The 27,187-nt window shown below is 35.2% G+C and overlaps 8 protein-coding genes across 18 annotated transcripts in view; 5 read left to right on the plus strand and 3 right to left on the minus strand.

Annotated features, from left to right (window-relative positions):
• The window catches only part of LOC101895237 (cyclic AMP response element-binding protein A), a 113,634-nt gene extending 110,347 nt beyond the window's left edge, over nucleotides 1-3,287 (plus strand). For 2 of the 3 annotated variants that reach the window (XM_011298108.3, XM_005177152.4), the window contains exons 4-6: nucleotides 20-484; nucleotides 550-693; nucleotides 765-3,287. In XM_011298108.3, the coding sequence (XP_011296410.2) occupies nucleotides 20-484; nucleotides 550-693; nucleotides 765-959 (804 nt within the window). In that variant the 3' untranslated portion in view covers nucleotides 960-3,287. The remainder of the gene's footprint in view (nucleotides 1-19; nucleotides 485-549; nucleotides 694-764) is intronic. The other variant, XM_059124048.1, reaches the window with a different exon arrangement.
• A 665-nt stretch (nucleotides 3,288-3,952) lies between these two features.
• LOC101893626 (BAG family molecular chaperone regulator 2) lies at nucleotides 3,953-7,006 on the plus strand. 5 transcript variants are annotated; one of them, XM_005177141.4, is made up of 5 exons: nucleotides 3,954-4,186; nucleotides 4,743-5,306; nucleotides 5,768-5,788; nucleotides 5,881-6,023; nucleotides 6,273-7,006. In XM_005177141.4, exons 2-5 carry the CDS (start codon nucleotides 5,053-5,055, stop codon nucleotides 6,647-6,649), a joined length of 795 nt encoding a protein of 264 aa, XP_005177198.1. In that variant the 5' UTR covers nucleotides 3,954-4,186; nucleotides 4,743-5,052; the 3' UTR covers nucleotides 6,650-7,006. The 5 variants fall into 5 exon arrangements, with proteins under 5 accessions (XP_005177200.1, XP_005177198.1, XP_005177201.1 ...); XM_011298106.3 differs by lacking the exon at nucleotides 3,954-4,186 and adding an exon at nucleotides 4,227-4,491; XM_005177143.4 differs by lacking the exon at nucleotides 5,768-5,788 and having other exon boundaries at nucleotides 3,953-4,186.
• LOC101890925 (uncharacterized) lies at nucleotides 6,667-8,893 on the minus strand. The gene is made up of 2 exons (XM_005177215.4): nucleotides 7,705-8,893; nucleotides 6,667-7,631 (listed from the first exon to the last, which is right to left on the minus strand). The coding sequence occupies exons 1-2, from the start codon at nucleotides 8,119-8,121 to the stop codon at nucleotides 7,023-7,025; spliced, it is 1,026 nt and encodes a 341-aa protein (XP_005177272.1). The 5' UTR covers nucleotides 8,122-8,893; the 3' UTR covers nucleotides 6,667-7,022.
• Nucleotides 8,894-9,059: 166 nt separating this feature from the next.
• Nucleotides 9,060-9,637, plus strand: LOC101893465 (protein midgut expression 1). The gene is made up of 2 exons (XM_005177140.4): nucleotides 9,060-9,254; nucleotides 9,329-9,637. Exons 1-2 carry the CDS (start codon nucleotides 9,202-9,204, stop codon nucleotides 9,528-9,530), a joined length of 255 nt encoding a protein of 84 aa, XP_005177197.1. The 5' UTR covers nucleotides 9,060-9,201; the 3' UTR covers nucleotides 9,531-9,637.
• Nucleotides 9,638-18,409: 8,772 nt separating this feature from the next.
• Nucleotides 18,410-20,673, plus strand: LOC101892829 (peptide methionine sulfoxide reductase). 5 transcript variants are annotated; one of them, XM_005177137.4, is made up of 4 exons: nucleotides 18,410-18,565; nucleotides 19,510-19,703; nucleotides 19,854-20,114; nucleotides 20,179-20,673. In XM_005177137.4, exons 1-4 carry the CDS (start codon nucleotides 18,512-18,514, stop codon nucleotides 20,411-20,413), a joined length of 744 nt encoding a protein of 247 aa, XP_005177194.3. In that variant the 5' UTR covers nucleotides 18,410-18,511; the 3' UTR covers nucleotides 20,414-20,673. The 5 variants fall into 5 exon arrangements, with proteins under 5 accessions (XP_005177194.3, XP_058980036.1, XP_058980035.1 ...); XM_059124053.1 differs by having other exon boundaries at nucleotides 19,510-19,691; XM_059124052.1 differs by lacking the exon at nucleotides 18,410-18,565 and adding an exon at nucleotides 18,591-18,930.
• A 359-nt stretch (nucleotides 20,674-21,032) lies between these two features.
• Nucleotides 21,033-21,955, minus strand: LOC101890750 (gonadal protein gdl). The gene is made up of 2 exons (XM_005177214.4): nucleotides 21,726-21,955; nucleotides 21,033-21,490 (listed from the first exon to the last, which is right to left on the minus strand). Exons 1-2 carry the CDS (start codon nucleotides 21,851-21,853, stop codon nucleotides 21,052-21,054), a joined length of 567 nt encoding a protein of 188 aa, XP_005177271.1. The 5' UTR covers nucleotides 21,854-21,955; the 3' UTR covers nucleotides 21,033-21,051.
• Nucleotides 21,956-22,272: 317 nt separating this feature from the next.
• Nucleotides 22,273-23,077, minus strand: LOC101890578 (protein twisted gastrulation-like). The gene has a single exon (XM_005177213.4). The coding sequence runs from the start codon at nucleotides 23,020-23,022 to the stop codon at nucleotides 22,327-22,329; it is 696 nt and encodes a 231-aa protein (XP_005177270.2). The 5' UTR covers nucleotides 23,023-23,077; the 3' UTR covers nucleotides 22,273-22,326.
• Nucleotides 23,078-24,020: 943 nt separating this feature from the next.
• Nucleotides 24,021-26,253, plus strand: LOC101892651 (uncharacterized). The gene is made up of 5 exons (XM_005177134.4): nucleotides 24,021-24,383; nucleotides 24,677-24,761; nucleotides 25,300-25,409; nucleotides 25,472-25,561; nucleotides 25,628-26,253. Exons 1-5 carry the CDS (start codon nucleotides 24,332-24,334, stop codon nucleotides 25,783-25,785), a joined length of 495 nt encoding a protein of 164 aa, XP_005177191.2. The 5' UTR covers nucleotides 24,021-24,331; the 3' UTR covers nucleotides 25,786-26,253.
• Nucleotides 26,254-27,187: the final 934 nt, after the last annotated feature.

The following is a 27,187-nucleotide window of genomic DNA, read 5'->3' on the forward strand; positions in this document are numbered from 1 at the left end:
CGAATTTTTGTATTTTCAGGATGGATGTTTACAACTGACTCCGTCTTCACATAACCTGCTCAAGTCACAGCAAATAATCCTCAGTCCCGCACAAAATGTTATAATACCTAAATTTACCATCAAATCCGAAACGGCTGCTTCCAATGGCGGTACGTTTATAACGTCACCTCCGATTGCCAAATCATACGGTCTTCCTTTGACCCCACCTTCTTCCCTCTCCAGTGATGGATCCGAGGGTAATCTCACACCTGAACATATGCTTTCACCTCAGTCACCCGCCTCATCAGCTACTGCGAGGACAGCGGCTTCAGTTAGCCAGCCGACAAGTGGCATATTGACTGTCACGTCAATACGACGAAATACCAACAACAGCTCTGCCTCGTCCACTACCTCCAACTCAAGTTCCACTGTCAGCATGGGTCGACACACAAACGGAGGCACCACCCGCCAGCCAATTCACACGCCATTAATAAGCTCACAGCCGGTAAGATTTATTTGTATTTAATACAAGTTGTTTATATTCTCACCTTTGTGATTCGTTCCATGCAGAAGGGTTCTACAGGAACTCTCTTGTTAACCGAAGAGGAAAAACGCACGCTGTTGGCTGAAGGGTATCCAATACCACAAAAACTACCACTAACCAAAGCCGAAGAAAAGTCTTTGAAGAAAATTCGACGTAAAATAAAGAATAAGGTAGGTTTTGGTCAACATCGAATTCCAAACTCGTCTCATTTTAACAAAATGATATCCCTATGTTGTTACAGATTTCCGCTCAGGAGAGCAGGCGCAAAAAGAAAGAATATATGGATCAGCTAGAACGCAAAGTTGAGATTCTCGTGAACGAAAATACCGACTACAAAAAACGTGTCAAATCACTGGAAGATTCGAATGCCGGCCTTCTAAGTCAATTGCACAAACTGCAGGCTATAGTAAACAAACATAACCTCAAAAAGTCTTAAAGACTTGCAACAAAGAGCGAATCGCATAAAACATAAGTGAAAACAAACTTGGCAACATCCTCACCCGCCCACGTCTGCTATACACAACAACAGCATTGCTCTGACAACATTCCTACTTTTATTTTTTAGAAACCGAGTTACAACCTAGCTTTCGACTCCCAAACGTCCCCTATAATTTATTATTATAATTTAATTAATTAGTTTGTTGCACCTACTGAATTAATTTATTATAGTCTTTCGGATGAGCTCCTACGATGAGTGTTAAAGAATAGCTAACTGCCTCGCTATATGCCAATTACCATGTCTAGAAATTAAGTCCAGATAACAAGTCGAGCACATAGTTCCACACAGGAAGTCCTTGGTTTTACTTTGTCTAATCTTGGAAGAGAAATGACGTTATGTTTTAATAATGTTCTTCTTTTGCGTTTAATAATTACGTTTTTCGTTACTTAGGAAGAAAGAAATTAGTTGTTTGTACACTAAGGGATAAGAGCTTTCTCATCAACATCCATGCATCAGATTCGTATAGTATGCCATGGCATGACTACTACAGGGTCAATGCAGGTGTGGAAAGAAACGATGCACGAGGAGTATTTTCACAGCATTGCATGAATCTTTTTCTCTTTTCAAGCAGAAAATGATGCTGTTACCTTGTAGTATTTACGCGATGGTGTACATATTTGTATTTCGAAAAAATTGATCAAAGACGGTACAAGCTCTGTATGGCTTTCCCACCTACATTCCCCCTATACGTCTAAATATGTAAATATTTATGCAGATTATGTCAATGAAAGAAGAAGTCTTGTCCGAGCCACTTTGTAATATGTTTACTTTAGATTACTTTGTACATAATTATAATGCCTTTTACTTAATAGTGTTATCTTTGTAATTCACAACCGGTCATGTGTTTTAAAGAGATCCTTTTGAGACTGCTCACAATTCGTAAAGCCTTGGCCAAGGCCATCTTACAAGATCACATTATTGTTGGAGTTTCTAGATATATGACTCGAAGAGTAATCATGCCTTTGAGGCTTAAAAGCTTTATTATTATTTGTTGATAGAAAATTGTAATATTATTATTGGAATTTATTTTGATTCTGTCTGAATTTGAGTCTTTACAATTGTTTTCACGTCTCAGAGGATTGCCCAGCCCCTAACACACATTTTAGGAATAAGTGAAGTGTTCTTTTCTAATGAATGCTGTCTTCTATATTTTGTACTACATACTTTTAAGTATATATGTGTGTACCTTTCTCTCTATTCTTAAAGTCTATGTTTAAATGATACTATGTAAGCCGTGACATATTGATTAGAATAACCTAAGAATTTATTAATTTTAATTGAAAGAATCGAAAAATGTTTTAGTCAAATTATAGTTGCCCATTGTAATCGACAACAATGATATTGTTTTTCCCCGTCTAGCATTGTTAAAATTAGGTGTTGAGGAGCAAATCTTTATTACATTCATCGACAAATGCTTCCATTGGTGTCCATTGGATGCATGCCTGAAATGTGCATTTGCTTTTAGTTTCAGCTTAACCGAAGTCATTGTTTTAAGTCATGTTTTGTTTTTGAATTTAGAAGAATTTATATTAAATTTTTAATATTTTTGTATTGCTTTAGCAAATTTAATGAAACGTATATGTTTATGGGTTTATGGGTTCATGTGCTATAATACATGTGCCTACTGGACCGACCAACCCTCTCAATCTTCCGTCTTATTTTGTAATATGGTCAGACCACATCCTAAATCAAATGAATTACATTGTGAATAGTTTAGTTAAATGATATGCTTGATATTTTTGTTTTATTATTATTATTATTTTTTTTTTTGTTTCTCCATTTGAATTATTTGTTTGTTTATAAAAACCCCTATGTGCAATTTAAACATTTTTAGATGAAATTTATCTTAATCTATTTACCTATTTTAATAATTGCAAGTAGACACGTTTATTTTTCTTGTTTTCTGCAAAACGAGGCGCAATATTTTTTATAAAAATTTTTTAATATTACTTTAATGTAAAGCGCATATATACATATATCTATCTATGTATGCATGCAAACACATATATTTATTTTTATCTATGATTACCATTTTACATACATATATACGAAAATAAACATTTTATCAAAAGAGAAGAAAACATGCTAAAAATGAAATGCATTTTGCACACACGACGAGTATACATAATAAATAAAAGTTAAAATGATGTAAATGAAAAAGGCCTAAATATACATACATTCATATACAAGTATATATATATATATGTATATACACACACATAAAATATAAAATAAAGTGCAATTGAAGTAATTCCATATTTTACAGCAAAGAAATTTCAATTGGGTGCATTTTTCATTAGACCAAATGACAAAGGAATAACTTACGAAGGAATAAGTAAACGTAAGTATATGTTTCTGTTCGTCGATACGGAAGACAAAATATTGAAACAGCACACTGAAAATGGTGTATTTCTTCCACGTTCTAAATGGACTTTACAATTGAATTTTATTTGTTGTAGTTTTGCTTCTATCGTCTAATAATTCTACCGTGGAGTTTTAGTTACAACTCACTTGAATTAGTTTATCTGTCGAATTGTCCATGTTGTAAGATCACGTTGAGATCGGTTAATTTCCTGCCCGCAATAAGCTATAAATCATTACAACTAAGGCTTTAAATGCATTTAAAAACCACCCAAGTTATAACTTAGTTCCATTCTATTTTAGGGGTGTTTTCATGTCGAAGTGTCTACATTTTTATATTTTGTAATCAAGCAGAAACCATACAAGGAAAATTAACTTGTTTTCCCTTACTTTTCAATAGTAAAGCTAGTTAAAGGCTATAGCAGAATCAAGGCGTTGTGCCATTCTACGCCTTAAATATTATCGATAACTCAACAACCACAAGGGGACAGCTTTATCGATACTGAGCGTCATACTGTGTCACCATGTGTCATCATGATTGGTAGTATGTACTCTACCTAATCAAGTAGCAATTGGGATACATAGGTCGACCGACACAGGAGAATTGACATATCTCCGAGAGATATAGAGAATATGGAAAAACTTTTCATTTGTCGACACTTATTAAGGAAAATAGAATACTACCGCTGAATTATTCAAAATAAAGAAGTCAATTTTCAAAAACATTCTACAATAAAATTGTTGAGTAATTATTTGAAATTCCATTTCTGTCATTCTGGCAAATGCGAAGAAAATCGCTTACGGTAAGAGAAATAACAAAACAAACTTTGCAATATGTATGTGTGTATTCCGCAAATTTGTCTCATCCCACGGTGACGTCTCTGTGTGCTTTGCTTGCTTTGTTTATGTTTCGAGAAAGTGCGTGCAAAGTTATTTCATTCTAGAACGAACAGTACATCACCCCGTTGATTCAATATATTTTGGACGTGTTAATATCGTTTGGAACTATAAAATAATTCCAAAGTCAAGTGTTGTATGACATTTAGTGGCGAAATATTGATTTCCGAAAACTTCTAGATTGGCAATGAGATGTTTGATAACATATTCAGTAAGTTAAAACGTCGACGTCTCGACGAAAATCTCAGTGCCAATAGAGATGGCTTTGGGGCAAATGTCGCATCGAATTTAAACAATATTTGGGACCATTTATTCGGAGACAATGATGCGTCCTCGACCACTACCAACACTCAGAACATAAACAACAGCAGAAGTGGCACAGCTGGCGACATGAGCATGGCCGTCGATAGGTAACAGCAAGATACACTAATATTAATTTATTGTTGTTTCTGGTCTTTTCAGTGTAACAAAATAATACAGTATTATTAAAAGAGAGAGCATACCGTTCGCACTGACAAAAATTCGTTTACGTGGTTCCCGTATATGGGAAGATATTGAGAAGCATAGTATATTTTGAATCCGTTCTCTGCATAAGAGGTAAAACTGGGCACTGGACAAGAGGCCGCCTACTCATCTCTGGTTTATCATAACAAACAATAACGTGAAACAAGCCAACAGTACGTTGCCGTTGAGAGCGGAAACAAGAAGTGTTAACAGCATTTGTCATATAACTTAAAACGTTTATTCCGTGTTTTAAAGAAGAAGTCAACAAATGGAAATTGATCCATCTCCTGTACCACCACCTCAGGAGTATTGTGATAATCCCTCCGTGCCTTATCAGTCCGAGTCATCGATGAACTTTGACTATTTGCACGGCTTGCACGGCGACACAGCCATGGATGCCAGCAATAGTGGCTCCTCGTCTTCGGCCCAAATAGAATCGCCGCGCCACTTTGCAGGCATTGGCAACTCATCATCAAGCAATTATGGTGGTGGCCATGTCGACTACAGCAAAGCGATTGACAGGTGGTTACTTTAAATGAGTTATAATCCCAAAGTTATTTCAAACTAGCAACTGCAAAGTACAAATATTATTCTGTTGTTTTTTTTTATTCGTTCTATATGAACAAAACAGAAACAAGTTTTTTTTGTATGCAATGTCTTTTAAGTTCCAAAGCAATATGAGTGAAACGTGAAACGCTAGCGACACCCACGAAATTTTACTATACTTGTATAAATTTGTTTTTCCATATTTAGAATAGAAGATTTTTATTAAATGTTTTGCCGTACAAAATATGACCTTTTTGGAAACGTTAAGAACTCAAAATTAATTCTTGTTTATACCTAACCTAAGATGCAAAAAAAATATTCAAATATTTCGTTTTTTTTTTTTTTTTTCTTTTTATGTTCCTTACTTTGTGTCCGAAATATCCATATTCCATCGCATTATAAATTATATGCACGAACGACATACACTTGTGTGGCAGACCTTTCAATTTAAATGAAAGGTAAATCTAAATATTTTATTCACTGAAACACACTGAATTTCATCAATAAATGTGCCGTAAAGCAATGTATTAACTTCATGTTTTTGTTTTAGATTTGTCACGGTATTGGATCAGTTGGATTCCCGGGTGGAGAAATTTCGGAAGGACGCTTTGGGTCTGCAGGAAAAACGCGACTTTTTGCTTATGTCCATAGATCTAATTAAAAGCAATGACTTGATGCAAAACCTATCAGAATGTAAGTGTAATATGTTCGTAGTAAGAACAGCACCGCTGCCATCATGTACTAAGTGAAAATCACCCTTTTTTCATACTGCCTAAAATTTTGCAAATGTCATGCATGGCCCAATGTAAGGGCCGTATATCTTTACAGAAGTGTAAAAATATCAGAAGCGACTAGAATCATTGACATTTTTATTGGAAAGATTTTGAAGTTTTTAATTTAATTGTTGTTAAAACTTCAATTCTTTTTATATTTTATTTTTAGCGGAGCGGGAAGAAATCGGGTGTTATATTCAACGTGTCAACGCACGTCTGTCCACAGTAGAACTTAATGTTCGCACAGTACGAGACCAGTCTCAGGAGGATTCGCTAAGCCAGATTAACGCTCTCATTGATATGATGATTACGTTGGGCGATCCCGCCTTATCGCGCCAAAAGTGTCAGATGTATTTGAATGCCTGTTGCAGTGCCAGCGAGACTGGAACCATGTCGTCGTTCGCAGCTACTGATATGGATGCCGGTCCTGTCGACAAAAAATTCGAAAGTGTACTGCTGGGATGTACTTTGGATGACCAGAAGAACATAAAAAAGCGCTTGCAGGCTTTAATGGGCTATCTAAATAAACAAATTGTTCACCATTGAAGTTTTCTAACTGCACCTTAGTTTTCATAATTTTTATTATAGTTTCGTACTTTTCTACAACATAATTCGCCATGAAAACGAATTTTATTTTAATTGTATTATTGCATATGCGAAAAAAGTAAAGGAGACACAGTATGGAGAACTTGAAGAACGTTGTGTACTTTGAGTAGACAGTAGGACTTAATTTTTATCTTAAAACTGCAGTTTCTTAAATAGTTAATATTTTGAATTTCGCATCAGGATATTCAATAATTTTTTGTTAATATACTTATATTTATTTATGTTTTCTTAACTAGCATGGATTGTATTTGAATGAAATACGACATATGATTAATAAATGGATATGATATGAAGAAACTTATGCTAGTCTTATTCAATAGCCGGATATGCACTGATCCGTGGGTCGCAGCCATCTGTCAGACAAAAGCCAAACAGAGTCGTCGCTACCGAAGAAAATCTGCTGAATATTTTTGGACGTCATGTAAATAATTTCGCCGTTTTCCGCGGTGATGTTCTGTGTGTATTTACATCTAACAACAGCTCCGAATTTCGGGACCACGTAAAACAACACCCCATAGGAATCCATCATAAGGCCGCGAGTAGGACCCAATAAGGAGCCCATTGAAACCATTTCTACTGTGTCGGAATTTGATAGAGAGGAATTGTGAAATACATTCGGTCCCGTATACAACTTGCCATCCTCGTCCGATAGCAACATTTCGGTCTGACTGCCGAATGTTAAATCCCTAGGTTTGATAGGTAAAAAATCATTTATAATAGAATATTTCTTGCTCGATAGCAAAACATTGTGCCATTTTTGCTCTAGGATGTCGTAAGTTAGTATATGAGAATCATTAGAAACAATGAAGTAAATAAATTTTTCATTTTCACAGGGTGATATTCGAGGACCAAGTCCAATGTCTAGTAACTCGAAGCCATCAACATCCGTTCTCAAATATTTGCCACAGTCAATCCGCAAAACCTTTAAGAAAAATCCATATAGCAAAATATGTATTTCCATATTAGAAGTATAATTTTATGTGTTGATATGTTACCTCAATATTGTTGCGAATTAAATCGAACACCAATAGCTTTGGATTACATCTGTACTTATTAGTGCCATTGTTACCCCGCCCACCAATATCCATTACCCAGAGTCGGGATAGCGAATCCACCTGTGACCACACCGCCTGTTGTATACGACCACAGTCAGATCGAACGGCAGTGGCATGAGCTTCCAAATGTGGGAACAGAATGGGTTTTAAAGAGGGCAAAAATTTGTCGGGCCATTGCGTTTCAACAAGCGTTGGAAAATTGTTATTCTTTACCTCTATACTCAAAAAAACGCGATCAAAGTGGGTCGACAAATGCAGAATACGATACGATTCATTTAGGCCACTCTGAGCCAACAACCACGCATTGCTAACACAACAAATAGAGCAGAATACAAAATTTGCATATAATGAGACCATTTTGTTATGAAGACAATTAAAGACTGTTTTCGTGGTAAGTCACCAAAGTCACCAAATTGCACTAGATAATTGGATTTCTGCAAATTCGCAAATGCATACATATATGTATGTATGTATAAATATGAATGTAGTAGTCTGTAAACTTAAAAACTCATACTGATGATCAAGACAAAAAGCAAACTAAAATATGTAGTCAATAAAGAGTAGAGAATACAAGATAGTCGATGGATAGATTTTGCCCTACAATTAATCAACAATGTATACTGACACTTTACAAACAAGAGTCCATCCATAAGGAAAGTCGTCTATGTTCCAGAAAAACATATAAGAAACCAAAATCCCTTCATAAGTCATGTTTATCGAGGTACCATTTTGTTACAACAAATATCGGGCATTAATACTTTTGGAAAGCATTGAAATAACTTTTTACATTGCCAGATTATGGTGTAGGGTAAAAACGTCACTTGGCCATTTAGGCAGATGTTGCGGCTACAGATAAAGTGTTAAATGCATACATTTTCCTCACAGATATTTGTGATATTTAAGTTAACGAAGCTGTGAACCTGTCCATTTATATTTGTTATCTCAGTACTGAGTTATTCATGCACATGAACATTGATATAAATATTAGTCATTGGACATTGTAAAAATAAATGTAGGTATCTACGCTTGAATCTTCTTCATTGTAGAAACGCTGCGGCCATTATCATTTCCAGCAGCAGAGAGCGACGTTTGGTTCATTGGCAATACACTTTTTTGAAAAAAATATATTTCTTAAACTCTCTTTAGCAAATATAAACAACGCTGTTCTCTACGTTCTAATTACGATAAGAAGCAAATGAGTGTTGGTATACCAGCCAATCAACAATTTTATTTGTCGATGTTTCCTGCTACCTCCAATAGGTGCTTTCCCCCCATTTGGCCCACTCTCAGTTAGAAGCGTTAACCAACTTTTATCAGTATTTCAATACCGATAATGGGGATTAAAAGGCCACAAGTGTATTGACAGTCAGTTATAACTGAATTGAAGACTGGCAAAGAAGTAACTCACGAAAAAATAATCAATCAGAAAATTTTAAAATGTGCAAAGCTTGTTGGGAGGTAATCAAATGTCCTGGAAAGGTTCTATGCTGGTAAGAATGTTGAAGTCAATATCAGTGAATGCGGGCACTAATTCCCTTGTGGATTTCTATTTTCTAATTTCCAGCTGTTGCGAATGTGCATGTAATATGTTAATGGGTTTCATTTGTTCCGGTATAGTTCTGCTGATTGTCATTGGATTAATTGTTTACTTCACCGTCTTCTACCATAAGGATAACGGCAGTTCCGACCAGGCCAAACAAATGACTGAGAAACTAATCGAACAAGCTCCTCAGAACTTCAGAGATTTCTTCAAGCCAATAAATTAGTAGTCTTTCCGGAAAAAAGAACAAAACATTTGTGTTTTTAAAATGTACACACAATTCGACAAATATACAAACAAAACAGTATGTTTTGCCTGCAATCATGCTCCATATTTACGTTCATTAGTTAGTTAAATTTGAGAAGTGTTATGAGTAATTGTCGTATGGATGATAAATAATATTTTGAAATAAAAAAAAATAAAATAATCTAATCGCTGTGTACTTCCCAAACCAGTGGAAATATTTTTTGCCTTATCGCCGAAGTTGATTGTTTTCAATAACAAAAAAAAAAAAAAAACAATTATTGGAATTACAGCGAAAAACTACTTCTTTTATTTTTCTGATGCACCTAGCAAAGTGATCAGGTAATCCACTTTGTTAACTATTCCTATAGTGAAAGAGAGAAGGATGCGAAGGATTTATGTACACACCTACTTGTAGGAAGGCATATACAGCCGCACACATATAAATGCAAGGATACATGTATTTTAATTTGGCAAACAACCCCTAAAAAGAATATACCATGTGTTAGGATCGTTCTTGAGAGTCCTGTCTTTTGTTCTCGATGAAAACTCAAGTTGAACCCAAATCATGAAAAGAAATATTTGTGTGTCTATGCTGGTAGGTACCTCGATATATTTTACTCAAAGTAGTGTCAACTATCAAAATGAGTTTATGAGTTAGTCGTCGTTGAGCATTGACCGAGAGCGGACGCATCTAAGGAGCGTAGAGCATATTACATTTTAAACTTTGTATTTATTCCCAGAATTACTTTTATTTTTAAATAAAAACCATCTTGACAGAATCAGAAGTGGGATAAGAACAGAAATCTACAAGGAATTTCATCATTTTGGATAAGAATTGCAGAAAAATACTCAAAGAGCTGAGAAACTAAGGCGTCAAAGTGATGTAGTAGTGAAGAGCTCAATGCAAAGCAACAACGACGACCCAAAGGAGAAACCACGCAAAGGCACCTAAACTCAAAAGTTCGAGTGAGTTTAGTGAGAGTGTGTAACGTGCTCAAAGAGAGCAAAGGAGAAAGCATCAATCAAAGGAGAATGTACAAAGGTATACTCAAAAGTGTGAGTGAGTAGGACAACGATAGTACATCAAGGAGATTGAAAGCAAGACATAAAGAGGGGAACCCCGAAGAAGAAGTTTAAAAAGGGAAAAGTTAACGTATATTTTTAGGGCGTGCGGCTTCTAAAAAAAAGAATAGTTCTAGATTTGCTGAAGTAACGAATTAAAAAGGAAAATTCACAAGGAAAAGTATGAAGGTGAAAATAAGTTCGTTAAAGGTTGCGGAGCTAGACAAATTATTACTGGCAAGAAGCTTACCACGAACAGGAAATAAGTCCGAGAAAATTGCTAGACTCATGGCTTGCAATGGAAATGACGAAGTGGAAGTTGAAGATTCAGAGTCACAGGAGGATTTCCATGGATTTGATGAAGCTGAGACGGGTGATGATTCTCTAACAAGTCAAATGCGAGAGCTAAAGGATATAATGTTGACTCTAGCAAGAAGTGTGCAACAGTTAACAACACTTTCAACAGAAAGGGCTATTACGTCAAATGCAGGGTTAAATTCAAGGGATACAGAACAGCAAGTTCCAGCTGAAGTAATATCAAGACAATCTGGTTCCGGAACATCTGGTTGTTTAAAGGATTACATAGTAATGATACCAGACTTCGATCCAATTAAAGGAAATGTTACATCAGTCCAATTCATTGACAAGGTTGAAACGTTGCAAAGGCTTCATGGATGGTCAGATGAAACAACTTTGTTTGCAGTTCATCATAAAATGAGTGGTGTTGCTAAAATGTGGATAGATGCTTTACCAGTGGTTGAAACATGGAAAGAGTTCAGACAACAATTTTTAAAGGATTTCCCAAGTCGAGTAAGTGTTGCTGACATTCATCGTGAACTTATAGCTAGGAAACGAAACTCGAATGAGTCTTTGGTGGAATATTATTACGCAATGTTGGCCATAGGGAAAAGAGGAAGCGTAGATGAGGCATCAATACTGTCGTACATCATAAATGGTCTCAATGATAGCAGCTTAACAAGAACACTTTTAGCTATGAACCCGCAGACATGTAGTGAATTATTAAGGTCGTTGGAGAATTTGACCATACAAACGTATGCAAGGAAGCAAACAAAGAATGACGAGGATGACAAAACCGCAAGTGTCTCAGGTGGAGCGCCAACCAAGGGAGTAAAATGTTTCAATTGTAACAGGTTTGGGCATATCTCAACTAGTTGCCCACAACCATTGAAGAAGCCGAAGTGTAGTAAATGTGCAAAGATTGGTCACGATGCATCGCAATGCAAAGGTAAAGGTACAACTGTGGCAGCAATGACAGAAGAGTCTAAGGATTACTGCCCACCGGTTATGAAAGATGTCACGGTCAATGGTAAGACATATGAAGGTTTTGTGGACACTGGAAGCGACTTTACCTTAATGCGGAAAGCTGTAGTTCCAGAGGGTTGCGATATGGAAGTAACGTCAAAAAGAATGAAAGGTTTTGGTGGATCTATTGTTGAAGTGGTGGAAATGTTTGAGGCTAACGTTGTCATCGACGAGGAGAGTTTAATGACTACCATTTATGTAGTGCCGAATGACTTGATGCGATATGACGTTCTCTTAGGAAGAGATGTATTGTGTAAGAAGCAAACAAAACTTACAATTGAGCATGGTGTCTTGAAAGTAAAGTCAACAATGCCAAGTACATTTAATGTCGGAGAAAGTCTGGATGAGCATCAAAAGGAAAAATTAGACCAAATACTGTCGTCGTTCAAGGACTGTTTTGCTGAAACCCTTGAAGACCTTGGAAGGTGTAAAAATACACAAATGGAAATAAGTTTATCTACGGACAAGCCTGTAGTTGGTAAAAGATACCAAGTTCCATTTTCTCAAAGACAAATTCTGTCAGACATAATTGACAAGTTGCTTCGATGTTGTATTATTCGCCCAAGTGATTCGCCCTATGCAGCATCAGTATTGTTGGTCAAAAAGGCGAACGGTGAAAGTCGTATGTGTACGGATTATCGAGCATTAAATGAAGTCACCATCAAAAAGCAGTACTCGATGCCAGTGGTTGAAGAACAACTTTCGTTGTTATCTGGAAATAAGTATTTTACAACGTTAGACATGACATCAGGATATTACCAGATACACGTCAAGGAAGAATCCAAGAAATTCACGGCGTTTATAAAGCCAACCAGGAATACAAAGACTGCTCCGGTTATAACAGCGCTGCGAGAAGTTATGTCGATTTTCGGACAGCCACGAAGAATTGTATCGGATAAGGGAACGGCGTTCACGTCTAAAGAATTCCAACAGTTTGTGGAATACAACGGAATACAACATGTACAAACAGCAGTCCGAACACCAAGAGCCAATGGCCAAGCCGAGCGGATCAACCAGACAGTTTTGAATGCGTTGAAATGTCTAGTAGGTGATACAAAAGAATGGGACACTGAGACAACGACGATACAGTGGAGTATTAACTCGCAGCTGAATGCGACTACAAAGTTCAGTCCAAATGACTTAATATTCAACTTTAGTCTCAGAGATGTCAGTTACAATAGAATTATCCAGGCGGTTGGTGATGAAGAAAGAGAGAATTTCGATGTTAGGGTAATTCAACAGCAGGCTGTTGCTAACATCCAGAAACAAAAGGAAAAATGGAAAGCAAGATTTGACAGCCGTCATTCCAAGCCAACTCAGTACAAGGAAGGCGATTTGGTGGTGATAGACACGGTACCGCAGCCTACAGGAGAATCGCATAAGTTGGATGCGCGGTATAAAGGACCATACATCGTCACGAAAATTATCGGAAACGATCGTTATCTGGTAGAGGATCTGCCGGATTTAAGTTTGAAGCAAAGGAAATATTGCGGTGTTATGTCGACCGATCATATGAAGCCCTGGTGCTATGGTGATCCAAGTCTCGAAATCGAAGATAAAGATGAGTCTGATGATGGTTCGCCCAGGAGGGACGAAGAGTCAGGAGAGGCCGAATTGTCAACTATCAAAATGAGTTTATGAGTTAGTCGTCGTTGAGCATTGACCGAGAGCGGACGCATCTAAGGAGCGTAGAGCATATTACATTTTAAACTTTGTATTTATTCCCAGAATTACTTTTATTTTTAAATAAAAACCATCTTGACAGTAGGTACAGAGAAATGCAGTAGATTAAAGCACTAACATAGCCAGTTGCTTTATAACGTTTGTCAAGTAAAGATCAACGTATCCGCGTCTGCAATCCGCAATAGTTGAAATACAAATAAAGCAAAAATGTCTGTCTGTGAACATCTAGAGGCTAGTGGATTTTATCACACTGCTTTAGATTCATTAATGGATAGTTTGTTTATAAGTTCAACGCCATATTTGGAGCCCCAACGCCATTGTCATTCACGAATTAAGAAAACCCAAACGCTGGACGACGATCAGCTCTTTTTTTCTTCATGCAGTTCAACTAAGCAAAGTCCGTCCACGCCAAAGAAAGGCGATGTAACAAAGATTGACCCCTCTGCGGAAGCTGGGAAAGAATTAACTCCCAAACGGACTGTGTTAAGTGCGAGGAAACAAAAATTGTTTGTGGAACCCGAAGATCCTACGGAAGAATTTCGACCAAGAACAAGAACTACAGCTTCCAGCGGCAGAGAACTTTCTCCAGAAACCAAGCTTCTGCGAAAAGCTGTGATACGAATGGAATGCCTACAACGTAGACAAGCAAGAATCGAGCTCAGCAAAAAGCCTATGCGCACTTCTTTACGTGTTTAGACAACGCATGGTTGCATTCAGTCGCAATTCTACGAAAATTAATATGAATCTTGGCGTGTGCAATCTATTCGAGCGAGTGCTATATGATAAAAACGAATTGATTTGCTTTATTAGATGAAAAATCTCAATTAAATTAAGATTGTGCTTTACTATATTTTAAGTCGAATTAGTATTAGTTTAACAATGGATATCCACAAATGTCTTTGATTAGAAATGCTAAAATAAATAATCATAAATTACCTATTTTCAAATTGAAATCAATAGATGTCAAAAATTAAGGTCATGCTGAAAATATTGGTTCCGTGAGAGAAAAGTGTAGGTATTTCAAATATATCGGTTTCAACTGTTCTACAGAAAAGTATCCATTCTTAAAATACAATATGAATTGTATATTTACCCAAGTCAGCCTTGAATTTAAGAAGTCACAGTATACTTTGTAAATATGCCCTTTATATATGTATAAATACGTGATTGAATTTGTATTTCCATGATTGACAGAAAAAAAAAACATACGTATAATTCTCCTTCTTGTTGTGCTAAATGACCGAGATTATCTTAATTTGAAAGAAAAACGATATCTTGAGTATTACTTGCATTCTCCATGAGCAACTAAACTAAGTAAACAAAATAGATGTACTAAAATGCAACTCTGAGGCTATGGTACTTCTGTCAGAATGTCTTAGAATGACATTCGTTGATATTATATTTTTCATTATAAAATGAAAACGAGTGAAATATTCAAGTTCATGAAAAAACCGTCTAGTTTCTTTTGCAAGCGTTCTGTATTTCGCTTTTTCTGAAATTAGTAAATTTGAACATAATGTAGTGTATATGTTTACTAATGGAGTTATCTTTTGACTCACATTCGAACATTATTTTCAACGAGGACAACGGGAGATTAGAGAAATCATGTTTCATTTGGTTCAGATAATGGGTGTTCACCCTGATTTATTGTTATTCTAATCCGAAAGTGAACTCAGCGGAAATGTGAACTCAGCAGCACTTTTTTGGGTCTTGTCTATACTAAACTTATAAAAGCTTTTAGACGATACGTTTGAACTTTTTTATACAATGTTGACACATTAAACCTCCTCCAGAGAATAAGCATACACTGATAAAAGACAGTTTATACTTATGATTATATTAGTTAAGTAGATTTTCGTAATACAGAATAAAATATATTTGGTCTCTACATTTATCGAAGAGGTCATAAAAAGTCACAGCTGTAGAAAAAATTTGCGGGAAGTGCCAAATTGAAATGAAAAATGAATGTTATTTTTTAAAGACACCTTTCTATACACAAAATTAAAGTTTTTTTTTAACAAATTTGCTTTCTTGCAATTAATTGAAGATTGACTTGGTTATTGGTTTATTAAAATCGTTCTCGTCTAGACTGCTCAATAATTGTGTTTTTAATATTAACATCTATCCTCTATTTTCCCACTCTATTGCAATATCAAATCCAGCAACGTTTTAATTTGCATTAGTTTTGGTTCTATGAAAATATTAAGACATGGGAAACCAGGCATGTATGACAGTGTTCTAATATAGACGTACATTTACTACAGGATGACTTTGGCTTAACATGCAGGGAGGTGTAGGATATCACACCCGTGCTTTCGTTACTTCTTTCATTATTAAAATGACCCAGATATAGAATTGCATCTTAACCATTTACATATATATTTGTTAGGAGAAAAGATTCAGTCCGATCTAAGAAAACTAATATGTGACATCCGTAAGTAAAGCATTCAAAAGATTACGGTGTTAAAAAAAAGTATGTATATTTCTAATCTAAGGTTTTTGTGGGAGCTTGACATAACATTATCAGAATAATTACTGTGTGACTTCATATTTCGAAGCACACGCATCTTTCTCATTTAATGTTTTATCGAATATTATATTCCAAAGCCATTTTTTACTATTATTTATAAAATGTTCACAATTGAAGAAAATACAATCCTTTATTCCAGAATCCGCAAGAATCTTCTATTTTTACAATGTTTTTCGATATCATAAAGGGCAAATTGGTTATCATAGCAAAAAATTTCACATTTATGCAGTTCTGGAACAGACCTCAAGCTCTACCTAACCTGGCAAAGAAAAGTTTGAAATTTGTTTTCAAATATTCGTACCAATTGGGAAAAGAGATATTGTAGTTTAAATCCCGCAAGAAAAGAATAAGTTGTCAATGACAAAGGGCAGCGTTTTGATATGCACAATTCACGCAGCAGATAAATTCTTTTAAATGTAAAGTTATAAATAGACTGTGCGCACTTTTACTGAAAAATTAAATTTGATAAAAATAATTTTAATATCAGTTTCGTAACCTTTTCTAATTAGTTCTACATATTTTGCGTAGTAGTTGTCTTCATTGATTCTATTCTAGGGTAAATTTCATCAGTCTTTATCTCGTTTTGAAAAATTCAATGTTCATACTTTCATTTTTGTCAAATCATTTATTCTAGTTGACGGGACAAAACTTGCGCAAATAATGCAGTGATTAGGCTTAATTAAAAAAAGCGATTTCATGGCCTCATAACACTTATAGAATAAATAACAACAATGCTCCAGCTATGGTACTACGACTAAAATATTTGCTGATTTGCCAAATTTATTATTCAATTACTGTATATAAATAACCCACATAATATATACTATATAATGGAAGATCTGAAATACGCGACGTTCCTATCGGGACCCATTCAATACGAATTATCAAAGAGGAAATACAACACCATTGAGGCTAATGATGCCTTTGTTAAGATGCGCCCAGACATAAATACTACATACATATGTAAGCAGGTATATACGTACTACGTAGGTACCTATGACTGAACACACATATACATACCAGCAAGCTTATTCAACTTTAGGAAGAAGCAATACCAAAGAGCGCCGTAGCGTTATTGTCTACGAAATATTCAATTTTTGATGAGCACACAAATGTACGTAGCGTTCACAGCTGACCATATCTAACGTGCTCTGGGGTCCACCCGTTCGACGTACAAACATTTTTTGTTTACATACAAGTCCGTATAACAATTTTTTGAAAAAAAATTGTGGAGCCTAAAGTATTGCTTCGAATCGATTGAAAGCTGGTATAATGGTGAAATATATCTATATCTTGATCCTGACCAAATTTCAAGAAAATATTGCAAGCAGTTTTCGAGAAATTTAACATTTTCTGCCTACGCCTCAATTTCTGTCCGATTTTAGTTTTTAAAACTGAATCCGATTCTGGACGTTTCAAGGAGTTTTTTGACCCGAATGTCATCGAAAACGGACACCATTTTCATAGAGAAATATTTTTGACAAAAATCTTTTAAATTTTCATTGTTTATAAACAATCAAATTGAAAACATTAAACCCAAGCGGTTTCATCTTTTACTTTTAGAGAGCCATATCAGCACATGCTGGTTAAGCAACTTTTCTTTTCTCTCACATTCTCATTTTCTCTTCTGTATACAGATCGGCAGATCACGAACAACAAGAGGCACATACATAAAATACCTTCATTTGGAGGCACAAGCTTTTTTCCAATGCGAACCCAAATAGGTATTTGAAAAGTGCTTGGAAAGAAGTATGTGGTTTCAGTAAGAATACAATTAGATTTACTTTCATCCCAAGATATGTATACATGTATGTAGTTCCAAAATAATCTGGTTTCCCCAATAAATACCCACCTATTTAAATTCAGAGAAATGCCATTGTAGCTTGAGGATAAGATTTGCAAATCTATATTGGCATATACATAATATGCGGATACATATCAGGACGTATAGTTCATCACAACACAATATAAAATGTGGTTTATTTCAATGAATATTACTCAAATATAATTTCACGTTTTTTGAAGTAAAATTATGAGGAGATCTGCATTTGTAATTACACATTAGTGAAAGGTAGGTCAACTATAGTGTAAGTAAAAACGGCCAAATGTCAACAAAATACTACAAATAAGAAAACAATTCTTCTATACGACCTAATCTTGCAAAAATACCATTAACGTAATCTTGTCTGCTGGGCTAGAGGTTCCCTCTCCCAATCGACGCTTACGCTGATTGAGAGAACTTACATTATAAACGAAATACTAGACACCGAGTATAAATGCCGGCGAATAAGAAATCCATCCAACAGTTTAACTGAAAACTTAAAGCTGAGCAGATTAAAGTTCATTGTGCGAGTACTGTGAAAATGTCGATCGCTATTAGTCCTGAAGACATCAATGCACCAACTCTAAAGGATTTGGTAAGAATAAACAACGATAGCCTTAGCTGAACCAAGCCAAAGCATAATTTTGCTTCCGTCAGTCTGAGGGTTATTCAAAAAAGTTTAATAACCCCATTTCGATCATAGTTTTCAAAGTCAACCGCCAACATGTACTACGTAGACAAGCTGGCAACAAACAGTCAACAGCTAGAAAGCTTTTATTTTACCCAACATCAATTGATTTAATTAGAATGCTAGTTTGTGGCCAATTGTCACTCTGTTCGCAAGTGTTCCGTCGAACTGATTTGTCTCTTTACCATCATTGCTTGTCTAGTATTTATTAATTAACAAAAATGTTCAAAAACTTGCTAAGCATAATTCGTTTTGATGGCAAAAGTTTTAAGGTAATATCTAACAAAAAATATACATTTTCTTGTTCTAATTCGACAACAAATCGGAGCGTAATTTAAACAGGAATACTTTGACGAATTCCACATCATTTAAAAATGACCTTGGCCTTTAAGATACACGCTGTGAAAAAGTAAGAGATTCCATGCCATGGGCGCTCTCTGCAATAAGAGATTGTTCTTTCTCTGTGTAAATGCAACACATGTTTTCCAGTTCGCCTGTTTGTTTTTCGTCGGGCAATGTGTTTGTTTGGTGGTATGTCGGTGTGCATACGTGCATTGAACCTGGTTTCCAACTAAGCAAAATTTGTAATGACGCTGCAATCTCTGTATAGTTTATTCAGTATTTTGAGAGCTGTCGTCACTGCCTGTCATTCTCTTGAACAAAATGAGATTCCTGCTATTCCTGACGATTATTATACAAGTTCTAAACAATTCCATTGGGATTTTCGATGAATTCAAGAACTGCAATACAAGTTCTTTGAGTGGTGTTATAAAATTATTTGTAATTTATTGTCGTTTCTTAACGAGCTAAACAAGAAGTGAATTAAATTAACGAATGTTTAATTATTCCAGAGTATTGTGCGCAATGAACAGAAAGAGCTTAATATCAGTCCGGTGCATTCTCTTGGTGTGGCTTTTAAAACGGCAACATTTGGTATGGGGTGTTTTTGGGGCGCAGAATCTTTATATGGAGCCACAACAGGAGTGCTGCGAACAACTGTAGGCTATGCCGGAGGCACTAAGGAAGGACCAACGTACCGTAATTTGTGAGTTCAAACTAAAGAACAATTTGTGATTGATTTTCCGTTTCTCCTTCCTTCTTCATTCCCCACTCCGTCCTGATTACTTTTGCTTTCTCTTACTATCCTGCTTACTAACAAACTTTCTATGCATTTTAACACGATATCATTGTTTAGGGGTGACCATACTGAGGTTTTGGAAATAGACTACGATCCAAATGTGATCTCATTCAAAGACCTCCTTCATCTGTTCTGGAACAACCACGAGTATGGCTTAACTACGCCTATTAAACGTCAGTATATGTCACTGATTTTATACCACGACGAGGAGCAAAAGACAATAGCTGAGCAATCTAAAATTGAAGAACAAATTAAAAGGTCTCCAGAAGTTATTACAACAGAAATTCGGGCCAAAACCAATTTTTACCCTGCTGAAGAGTGCGTCTAACCATTGCAAATTAAGATTAACGTGATTTTTAGAATATTCTTTTCCATTTTACAGTTACCATCAGAAATATCGCCTGCAAGGTCATCGAGACTTATGTGACACTCTAAATCTAAACTCCAAGCTTTTACAAACTTCTTATGTGGCTACAAAACTCAATGGCTACTTGGCGGGTGTGGGTGGTTTTGAACAATTCAAGTCAGAAGTTGACACCATGGGTTTGACGCCAACACAAAAAGAATATTGCAATTACTACGTGGAAAAGAACGAAGGCCAAGGACTCTACTGCTGACAGAACGCCTGCCGGAATGGTACTTGCGGGAAGCTAGATATAAAGTTAAGAAAGTATACGTCCTAAAACTGTATTACAGGCCCCAAACACTATCTATCTATAAGGTCCAATGTTAAATGAGAGAATGTAGTTTAGATATAAGTTCAAGATCATACCATGTATTTTCTTTTGTTCTCCAAATATATTTTGTGATTGTAGTATTATTATGATTAATACTGTATATTGTGTATGCTATTAAAGGTATATAAAAATTAGACAAATGTGGTTTTACATCAATTTATGGATATTAGATACACACGCTGGGAATAAATGGTTTACGACTTAATTGGCAATGCATTATACGACCTGAATTGGAATGTGCTCTATCAGACCCTATATAACGTTAGCTGTAAAATAAACGAAATTTAACTAAATTGAAAGATAAAGCCTTTATTAGGTGCAAAAGTTAAAATGACACTTCGGAAATCATACAGGCGGAAATTAGCATTGTTCAGTCACCATCTGTAATTCCATGTATATTGAAATTATAACTACTAATGTATGTGATTGTAGGAGTATATATCCCTGTACAAAAGTCCCACAAAAATCTCACACGCATTTGAAATTCAAATAAAACTAGTTTCATATTTGAATTAAAATCATTTATTTGGCTCAAATTTTATTCGCGACAAACGCAAAATGAAATCTAATAGGAACATTTGTATTTTTATTTCCTTGGGATTGTCCGTCACATAGAATCCGGCCACTCCAGCCTTGTGAAGTGTCAGTTGCTGATCTTTTACCTTTTGATCCAGCAATGCTATCAGTTTCATATCGGTCTCCTTCATTTTCTTTGTATGTTTTATTTTCATCAATTGTAGAATGTGTTGTAATTCCTCCTGGTCGGTGATTTTTGATATCCATTCTTGAACTTCAATTTCGTACTCGTTTTGAACTTGCTCTCGCAGTTGGAACAAGTGTTTCTCCGTTACGTGCTGTATTTCCATCAATCCTTTTACAATTTCAAATATCGTATCGTTTAGCAGGGAATTGGCCAATTCCGTAAGAAGTTCATAGGAAATGCGCGATTGGTATATTCTTGACAAAAGAAAAAACTAATTGAGTTCAGCGGATACCAAACCGAGTCAAATTCACATTTAAAACGTTAAGTTCACATTTCACTAACACATAAATCAAGACTTAAAAAGAGTCATTTCAACTCGAAAATTATAGCAACATAACATAAAATATCCTGAATTCGAAATGAGGGAGGCCCGCCTTTTCATGCGTTTTAAAACGTATTCTGAGGCTGCAAAATGTAAACTCTACTTACTCTGGCAATTGGTTCTGCATCGCCTTCAATTTGTCTACCAGAAAATACAACTTTCTTTGTAAAAACTCGGGTGAAAGTTCATCAACAACATTCTCCGTGCCACCAGACGAGGATGCTCCAACGTCCATTTCAACTTCCTTCTTGCGTGGGAATCAAATTAAAAGACGTCCCAACAAAGCAAATAAAAAGCAAAGAGTAATGTCCGATAAAAATAAACAGAAAGCAAAATCCACGAATACATCTGTTGTTTACGAATGAGACACGAGGACAATACAATCAGCTGGAAACCGAGCGGAAATAGACAAGGTTTCTGAAGATCGATGTCCAACCAAAGATGAGCTGAAAGATATGCCATGCTCTAACGGATATTACAACGATATTTTCGTTTATGCATTTGGGATACTTAAAGGCGAACATGTAAATTTGTCTTTTGTACACAAAATAAATTGCTGACACTACAGCGCGCTTAACATTTGTGTTGCAAAACATACCATATAGTTGTGATATCCTTATAAGGCTACCCTTTAATAATTGCACATGTGTATCGTTCTTTCCTCATTTAAATTTTATTGTGATTTATAATCAATTTATTTATTGTAAACTAAATGTTATTATCAACTAGATTGCCATCGGAATCTTCAAAGTCATACAAATCATCATCGATTACGTCCAAAGCATCTAGGTCTTCCTCTTTTTCAGGACAACATCGGCAACGACTTTCGTTAACACCATAGTTCAAACATGTTGATCCTACACATTCACAACAGCCGTCGTGAAACCATCGATAACTGCTAGCACCAGTACTTCTGCAAGTTTGGCGACATTTATTCCATGACACGCAATTGTCCAGATACACAACGGTGCAGTTTACGTGTGAACCCTGTTGTATGTGCTCCAACGAAGGCTTTTTCTTTCGATTAGACGGGACCATGTCAAAATCCACCGGAAATGTAAATATATTCCAGTTGTATTCCAATTCATCCGATGGTGACGAAACTAGCACATCGAATAGCTCAGGTACACCCTCAAAGTCTTCAACGTGTGATTTTTGTGATAGCGACACTTTCGGATTATTTGGGCAGAGACCAATACAGCCACAGCACTCTTCAAAATATTTCTTTCCCATGCACGTTACACATGATCGATAACATGTTGCATCTTTCACTTCGCATTTACAGCTTTGTGTTAAAATACATTTAGACACCACCGAAGCACAAATATCTTCGTTGCAATTTTCTGCTCTGATGTACAAGAACATTTTCAAAATAGCTAACAAAATCAAATGAATTGACAACATCTTTACTATATCTCGTAATTTTAATATTTTCAGTACGCTGTTCTACCGTAACTGACAGCTAATATTAAAATTGTTTATCTTTTATAGCAAGATATTATATCCAAAGGTACCTAGTTGGTATATTCTTGTTTTACCTAGCAAGATCATAAAACTAATTGCTACTACATTTCGAATATGGCACAATGGCTTAAAGGTAGGCCATAGAAACGCTTAACTACAATTTATAATTCGTTACCTCTTCTCTGACAAATCATATAAATTTTCTGTTTATGTGTTTGCGTGTTATTTTTAATAATATGTTGTAAGGGATCATTCCACTTTTTATGAAAAATAACTTTCATATTAAGTATGAAACCCTTTTTTGTTTTCTTTTGTTAAATTATTTAAAATTTTCGTTTGATTTTCTTCATACTCCATACACAGAGAAATCTAATTGACCCAGTGTGTTTGTGGAAGTAATAGTATGTTCAGTTTGCAAGGGATTTAGAAAACCCTGTCGGTTTAACTTTTCAATTGCATTGCAAATACCTCAAATAAATCTTCAAAAAGAAGGCAAACCCGGAAAAAAGCTCTAACTTAATCATGGCTTAAAGTACAACTCTGAAAAAATATAACTTGTCTTGTGCATGGTAAAATTAAGAAGGTAAAGTAATTTCAAATAAGCATTCCCATCTCTGCATTTTCTGTAATTTACCTTGGTACATTTAACTACATAAAAACAAGTTCCCATCTCTGATTTGTGTATGTACAATGGATTTATAAATACAAATTGTAAACATATGATTGCATGACTTTACCTCCTTGATTCTACCATGGTCTTGTGTAAATGCCAGTTAAATTAGAACAAAAAATTTTATAATGTCAACCACTCGCTTTGCATGCAGAATATTTCCAGCTGATTGCGTTTTCCCTATGACTCGTTCGTAAACAACAGAGGGGTAGTCGGCGTTACGCGTTGCTCTCGTCCGTAAACAACAGAGGCATTCGGGGATTTTGCTTTCTTTTTATTTTTATCGGGCGTTCTTTTTTGCCTTCTAATTTGTTTCGTCGGGGACGTATTTTATTTTGGTTTCAACTCAGGAAGGAAAGTGGCATGGACATTACGTCTTCTTCTGGCAGCTCGTACACGTTACTTTTGTTTGTTATATAAATTTATATTTTGATAGTGAAGTGCTAGACTTTCCTTTCGCCTAAGAGTGTTAACTGTATAAATAAATACTATTATTGTTATAAATATCAACTCGAAAAATATACAAAACACGCAAAACACGACATACAAAAACTGCATAAAGGTTCCTATAGCTAGAAGATGTATACAATCTCCAAGGGTCCCAGTAAAATTGTGGCCAAAACTCGTAGAGGTAGGTTGCATTCGTCCCTTTGTGGAGGAATAAGTGCAAAGAGGATGTTTTATTTTGTTTCCATTGCCCTTAACAACGTCGTTTCGGGCCTTTGAATTGTTATGTCACACACATAAAAGTCAAATCGTTATTCAAACAAGAACATTGAAGAGTGCAGAGAGAAGAGAGACAGTTAAGAGAAATACGCCGGTCGATTTGTTTACAATTGGGCGGTTATTTTGAAATAGTATTTAACTACTGTTATTATAAATATTGAGTTGAAATTTTTAAATGCTTTTACGGTTTCCTTGCAGGAATATCTCAAAACTTCGAAAAATTCGAAACCATTAAGGAGAGCGGACGACGCAACAATGATGCAAGCAGTCCGGAGAATTTAAGGTAAGGTGATTGCACTTGTTGCCAGTTGCAACAAAGAACATTGTCGACGATTCCCCACTAACAAAAACATTTGTTGCTAATTACTTAATCAAACAACTGAGGTGCTGCATTGTCGATGCCACAGTGAAAATCAAATGATTCAATCTCGAAGCACGTGGTTGCGGCTAAATCTTGGACATGTTTAGAGGAAAGCAATTTTCTCGATTTTCTTTTGTCAACCAATCACTGGTTGTCGTTGTATTTGTTATTTGTGTACATTCAAATGATCTTTGGTATACAGACCATCACTAAATAAATGTAGTCTAATAGGTATAGGTGTTTCTTTTAGCAAGCCGATAAGAGAAAAGTTGTCTATTTGTGGCGACTTTTCAATGGATGAAGGTTTTTCATGTTTTGGCTGTCAATCAATCATTTTTCACATTGATAATCTGTACACTGTTGTGTGTTTTTAGTTTCAGACTTATTCTCATGGCAACAAATGTTTTCGTTGACAATCTGTGATTACTTATTTATAGTTTAAATGTGTTTTGCCTTTTAGTGTACCAAAGCCTGTATTTCAAACGAAGAAGATTTGCAGCCATCCAAAACTTGTAGAGGAAGAGGTATTGACGCCACAACACGAGGAAATCATCAAATATATAAATGACTGTAAGTAAAAATATTTTTGAAGTATGCTCGTCTGATATAACTTGTTTTGAACATTTTTTCAGCTTGGAACATTGTAGTTGCACAAAATCCTTATGATAGATCTCCCAAAAATACCAATGCTGTTACAATCGATGCTAATAACAACACTACTGGTACGTTAACTAATCAACATTATTTTCTATTTCTTTACTAATCAAATTTATTTTTATTCCATTTAGCTGCTTCTCTTATAAAATCATCTACAAGTCCATCCCAAACTGCTTCCTCATTGTACTGCGTTGAACCTCCTAGTCCTGTTCTAAGTGACTTTAAACCATTCGATCTGGAGTCATGGTGGGGTCGTCGTTTGTTCAATAACATCACCAAAAGCCTTTAAATTGTGTGATATTTGTGTTAATTTTTAATTATAAGTTCTAAATTTAATTTAATCTATAAGAAGACAGGCCCGTAACGATTTATTTTAAATCAAATTATTTTTTATTGAAATATGCATAATTGTAGATGACACAAAATTGTTAAAAAAATGGTTTAATGCTATTTTATTTGTTATTCGAAGCCCTATAGGTTTTTCTATTTTTATACTTTTGTAATTGTTTTTGTTTTTCTTTGATTATGTTCTTGTTATAGTAATTTGTACGAATATTTCAATATTTTTTGTGTCGAACATTAACGAAATTATAGCAATTCCTTGGGTAATGTCCCTTCAAAATTTATTACATTTCGCGCATATCTAATGGTACTACGCCCTAGAGCGGGATCGTGTCATAATGTAATTATAGAAAAAACTGTAATGAAAAGGAAAATAAGAAAACACAAAAATTAAACCGCAGTAACAAGTTTAAAATATGTTTACAATAATATGGACAGATTAGGTGTTATTGTTGTATTTTCATGGTGGAATATACATCTTAAAATATTCCTACCAAATGTATGCGTATGCCGTTTTATAATTATTGTGGATAATCTTTGTTGAAAATGCAATGCAAGAATATAAATAAATATGTTTTCGGTTCTTAGGTTTCGGTTCTTGAGAGGACGATAAAAATTGCTGATCAGACATAGCCTAATGTTTTCGCTAAATATTGTAAAATAGTTAAGTCTTCAACTTTTTTAAAGGCAGCCTTTTATCAGTCATCTTTTTGTAACATTTGTATATTTTACAGGAAATAAGTTACTCCTAGGTGTGTGTTAATAAGAAAAACGAAACAAATTCATGGTTCTGTGATTATATTTAAGATTAAGGTTTTCGTAACATATATCATATTTCTGGTTACATATTATGGGTTCCCTCGAATTGAACACATTCATATGCATATATTTTACGGATAGATGTTTCTCTATAATTTCTTTTAGAATAGGTAAAAAATCTAACCACATCGTCCTCGGTGATGTTGGAATACGAATTAATGCTAAGGTACATTTATGACACACATTTTATCCTTCAAAAAGAGCAAATCGTGTACTATTTACACGAATGCAATTTTGGTTACAGGTAAATATATGTTAACTTATAAAATTGCAACAACCTGATGATTACACTAAACATCTGCAAATATACTCCAACATACACGTACATAAGGGATTATAAAGGTGGCCAACAGGAACGTATTAAATCCAATTTTTATGGCCTTCCAATATTCTATTAAATTTAGGTAAATACCAACTATTTGTCTAAGGTATGGTATGGTGTATAGTTTTGTTTCTTGACACTAAATGTTTTACTTTATTGTCCAATTATTGAGAAAGATAAACAAATAATAAAATATTTAGTACTTTAA

Source organism: Musca domestica, unplaced genomic scaffold (genome assembly GCF_030504385.1).
Source record: "Musca domestica strain aabys unplaced genomic scaffold, Musca_domestica.polishedcontigs.V.1.1 27, whole genome shotgun sequence".
In the NCBI taxonomy this organism is placed as follows: Eukaryota; Metazoa; Arthropoda; class Insecta; order Diptera; family Muscidae; genus Musca; species Musca domestica.

Bases quoted from the DNA above. Each gene is read 5' to 3' on its own strand.
- LOC101890925 (XM_005177215.4), bottom strand. From the start codon at position 8,121: ATGGTCTCATTATATGCAAATTTTGTATTCTGCTCTATTTGTTGTGTT. The intron at 7,632-7,704 runs GTAACATATCAA...TTTTTCTTAAAG, and splicing joins TAATTCGCAACAATATTGAG to GTTTTGCGGATTGACTGTGG.
- LOC101892829 (XM_059124049.1), top strand. From the start codon at position 19,322: ATGAGATTCCTGCTATTCCTGACGATTATTATACAAGTTCTAAACAAT. The intron at 19,439-19,509 runs GTAATTTATTGT...TAATTATTCCAG, and splicing joins GTGGTGTTATAAAATTATTT to AGTATTGTGCGCAATGAACA. The intron at 19,704-19,853 runs GTGAGTTCAAAC...ATCATTGTTTAG, and splicing joins GGACCAACGTACCGTAATTT to GGGTGACCATACTGAGGTTT.
- LOC101893626 (XM_005177141.4), top strand. From the start codon at position 5,053: ATGGAAATTGATCCATCTCCTGTACCACCACCTCAGGAGTATTGTGAT. The intron at 5,307-5,767 runs GTGGTTACTTTA...CTTGTGTGGCAG, and splicing joins TACAGCAAAGCGATTGACAG to ACCTTTCAATTTAAATGAAA. The intron at 5,789-5,880 runs GTAAATCTAAAT...TTTTTGTTTTAG, and splicing joins CCTTTCAATTTAAATGAAAG to ATTTGTCACGGTATTGGATC.
- LOC101892651 (XM_005177134.4), top strand. From the start codon at position 24,332: ATGTATACAATCTCCAAGGGTCCCAGTAAAATTGTGGCCAAAACTCGT. The intron at 24,384-24,676 runs GTAGGTTGCATT...GTTTCCTTGCAG, and splicing joins TGTGGCCAAAACTCGTAGAG to GAATATCTCAAAACTTCGAA. The intron at 25,410-25,471 runs GTAAGTAAAAAT...ACATTTTTTCAG, and splicing joins CATCAAATATATAAATGACT to CTTGGAACATTGTAGTTGCA.
- LOC101890750 (XM_005177214.4), bottom strand. From the start codon at position 21,853: ATGGACGTTGGAGCATCCTCGTCTGGTGGCACGGAGAATGTTGTTGAT. The intron at 21,491-21,725 runs GTAAGTAGAGTT...TCTTTTGTCAAG, and splicing joins ATGCAGAACCAATTGCCAGA to AATATACCAATCGCGCATTT.
- LOC101890578 (XM_005177213.4), bottom strand. From the start codon at position 23,022: ATGTTGTCAATTCATTTGATTTTGTTAGCTATTTTGAAAATGTTCTTG.
- LOC101893465 (XM_005177140.4), top strand. From the start codon at position 9,202: ATGTGCAAAGCTTGTTGGGAGGTAATCAAATGTCCTGGAAAGGTTCTA. The intron at 9,255-9,328 runs GTAAGAATGTTG...TCTAATTTCCAG, and splicing joins CCTGGAAAGGTTCTATGCTG to CTGTTGCGAATGTGCATGTA.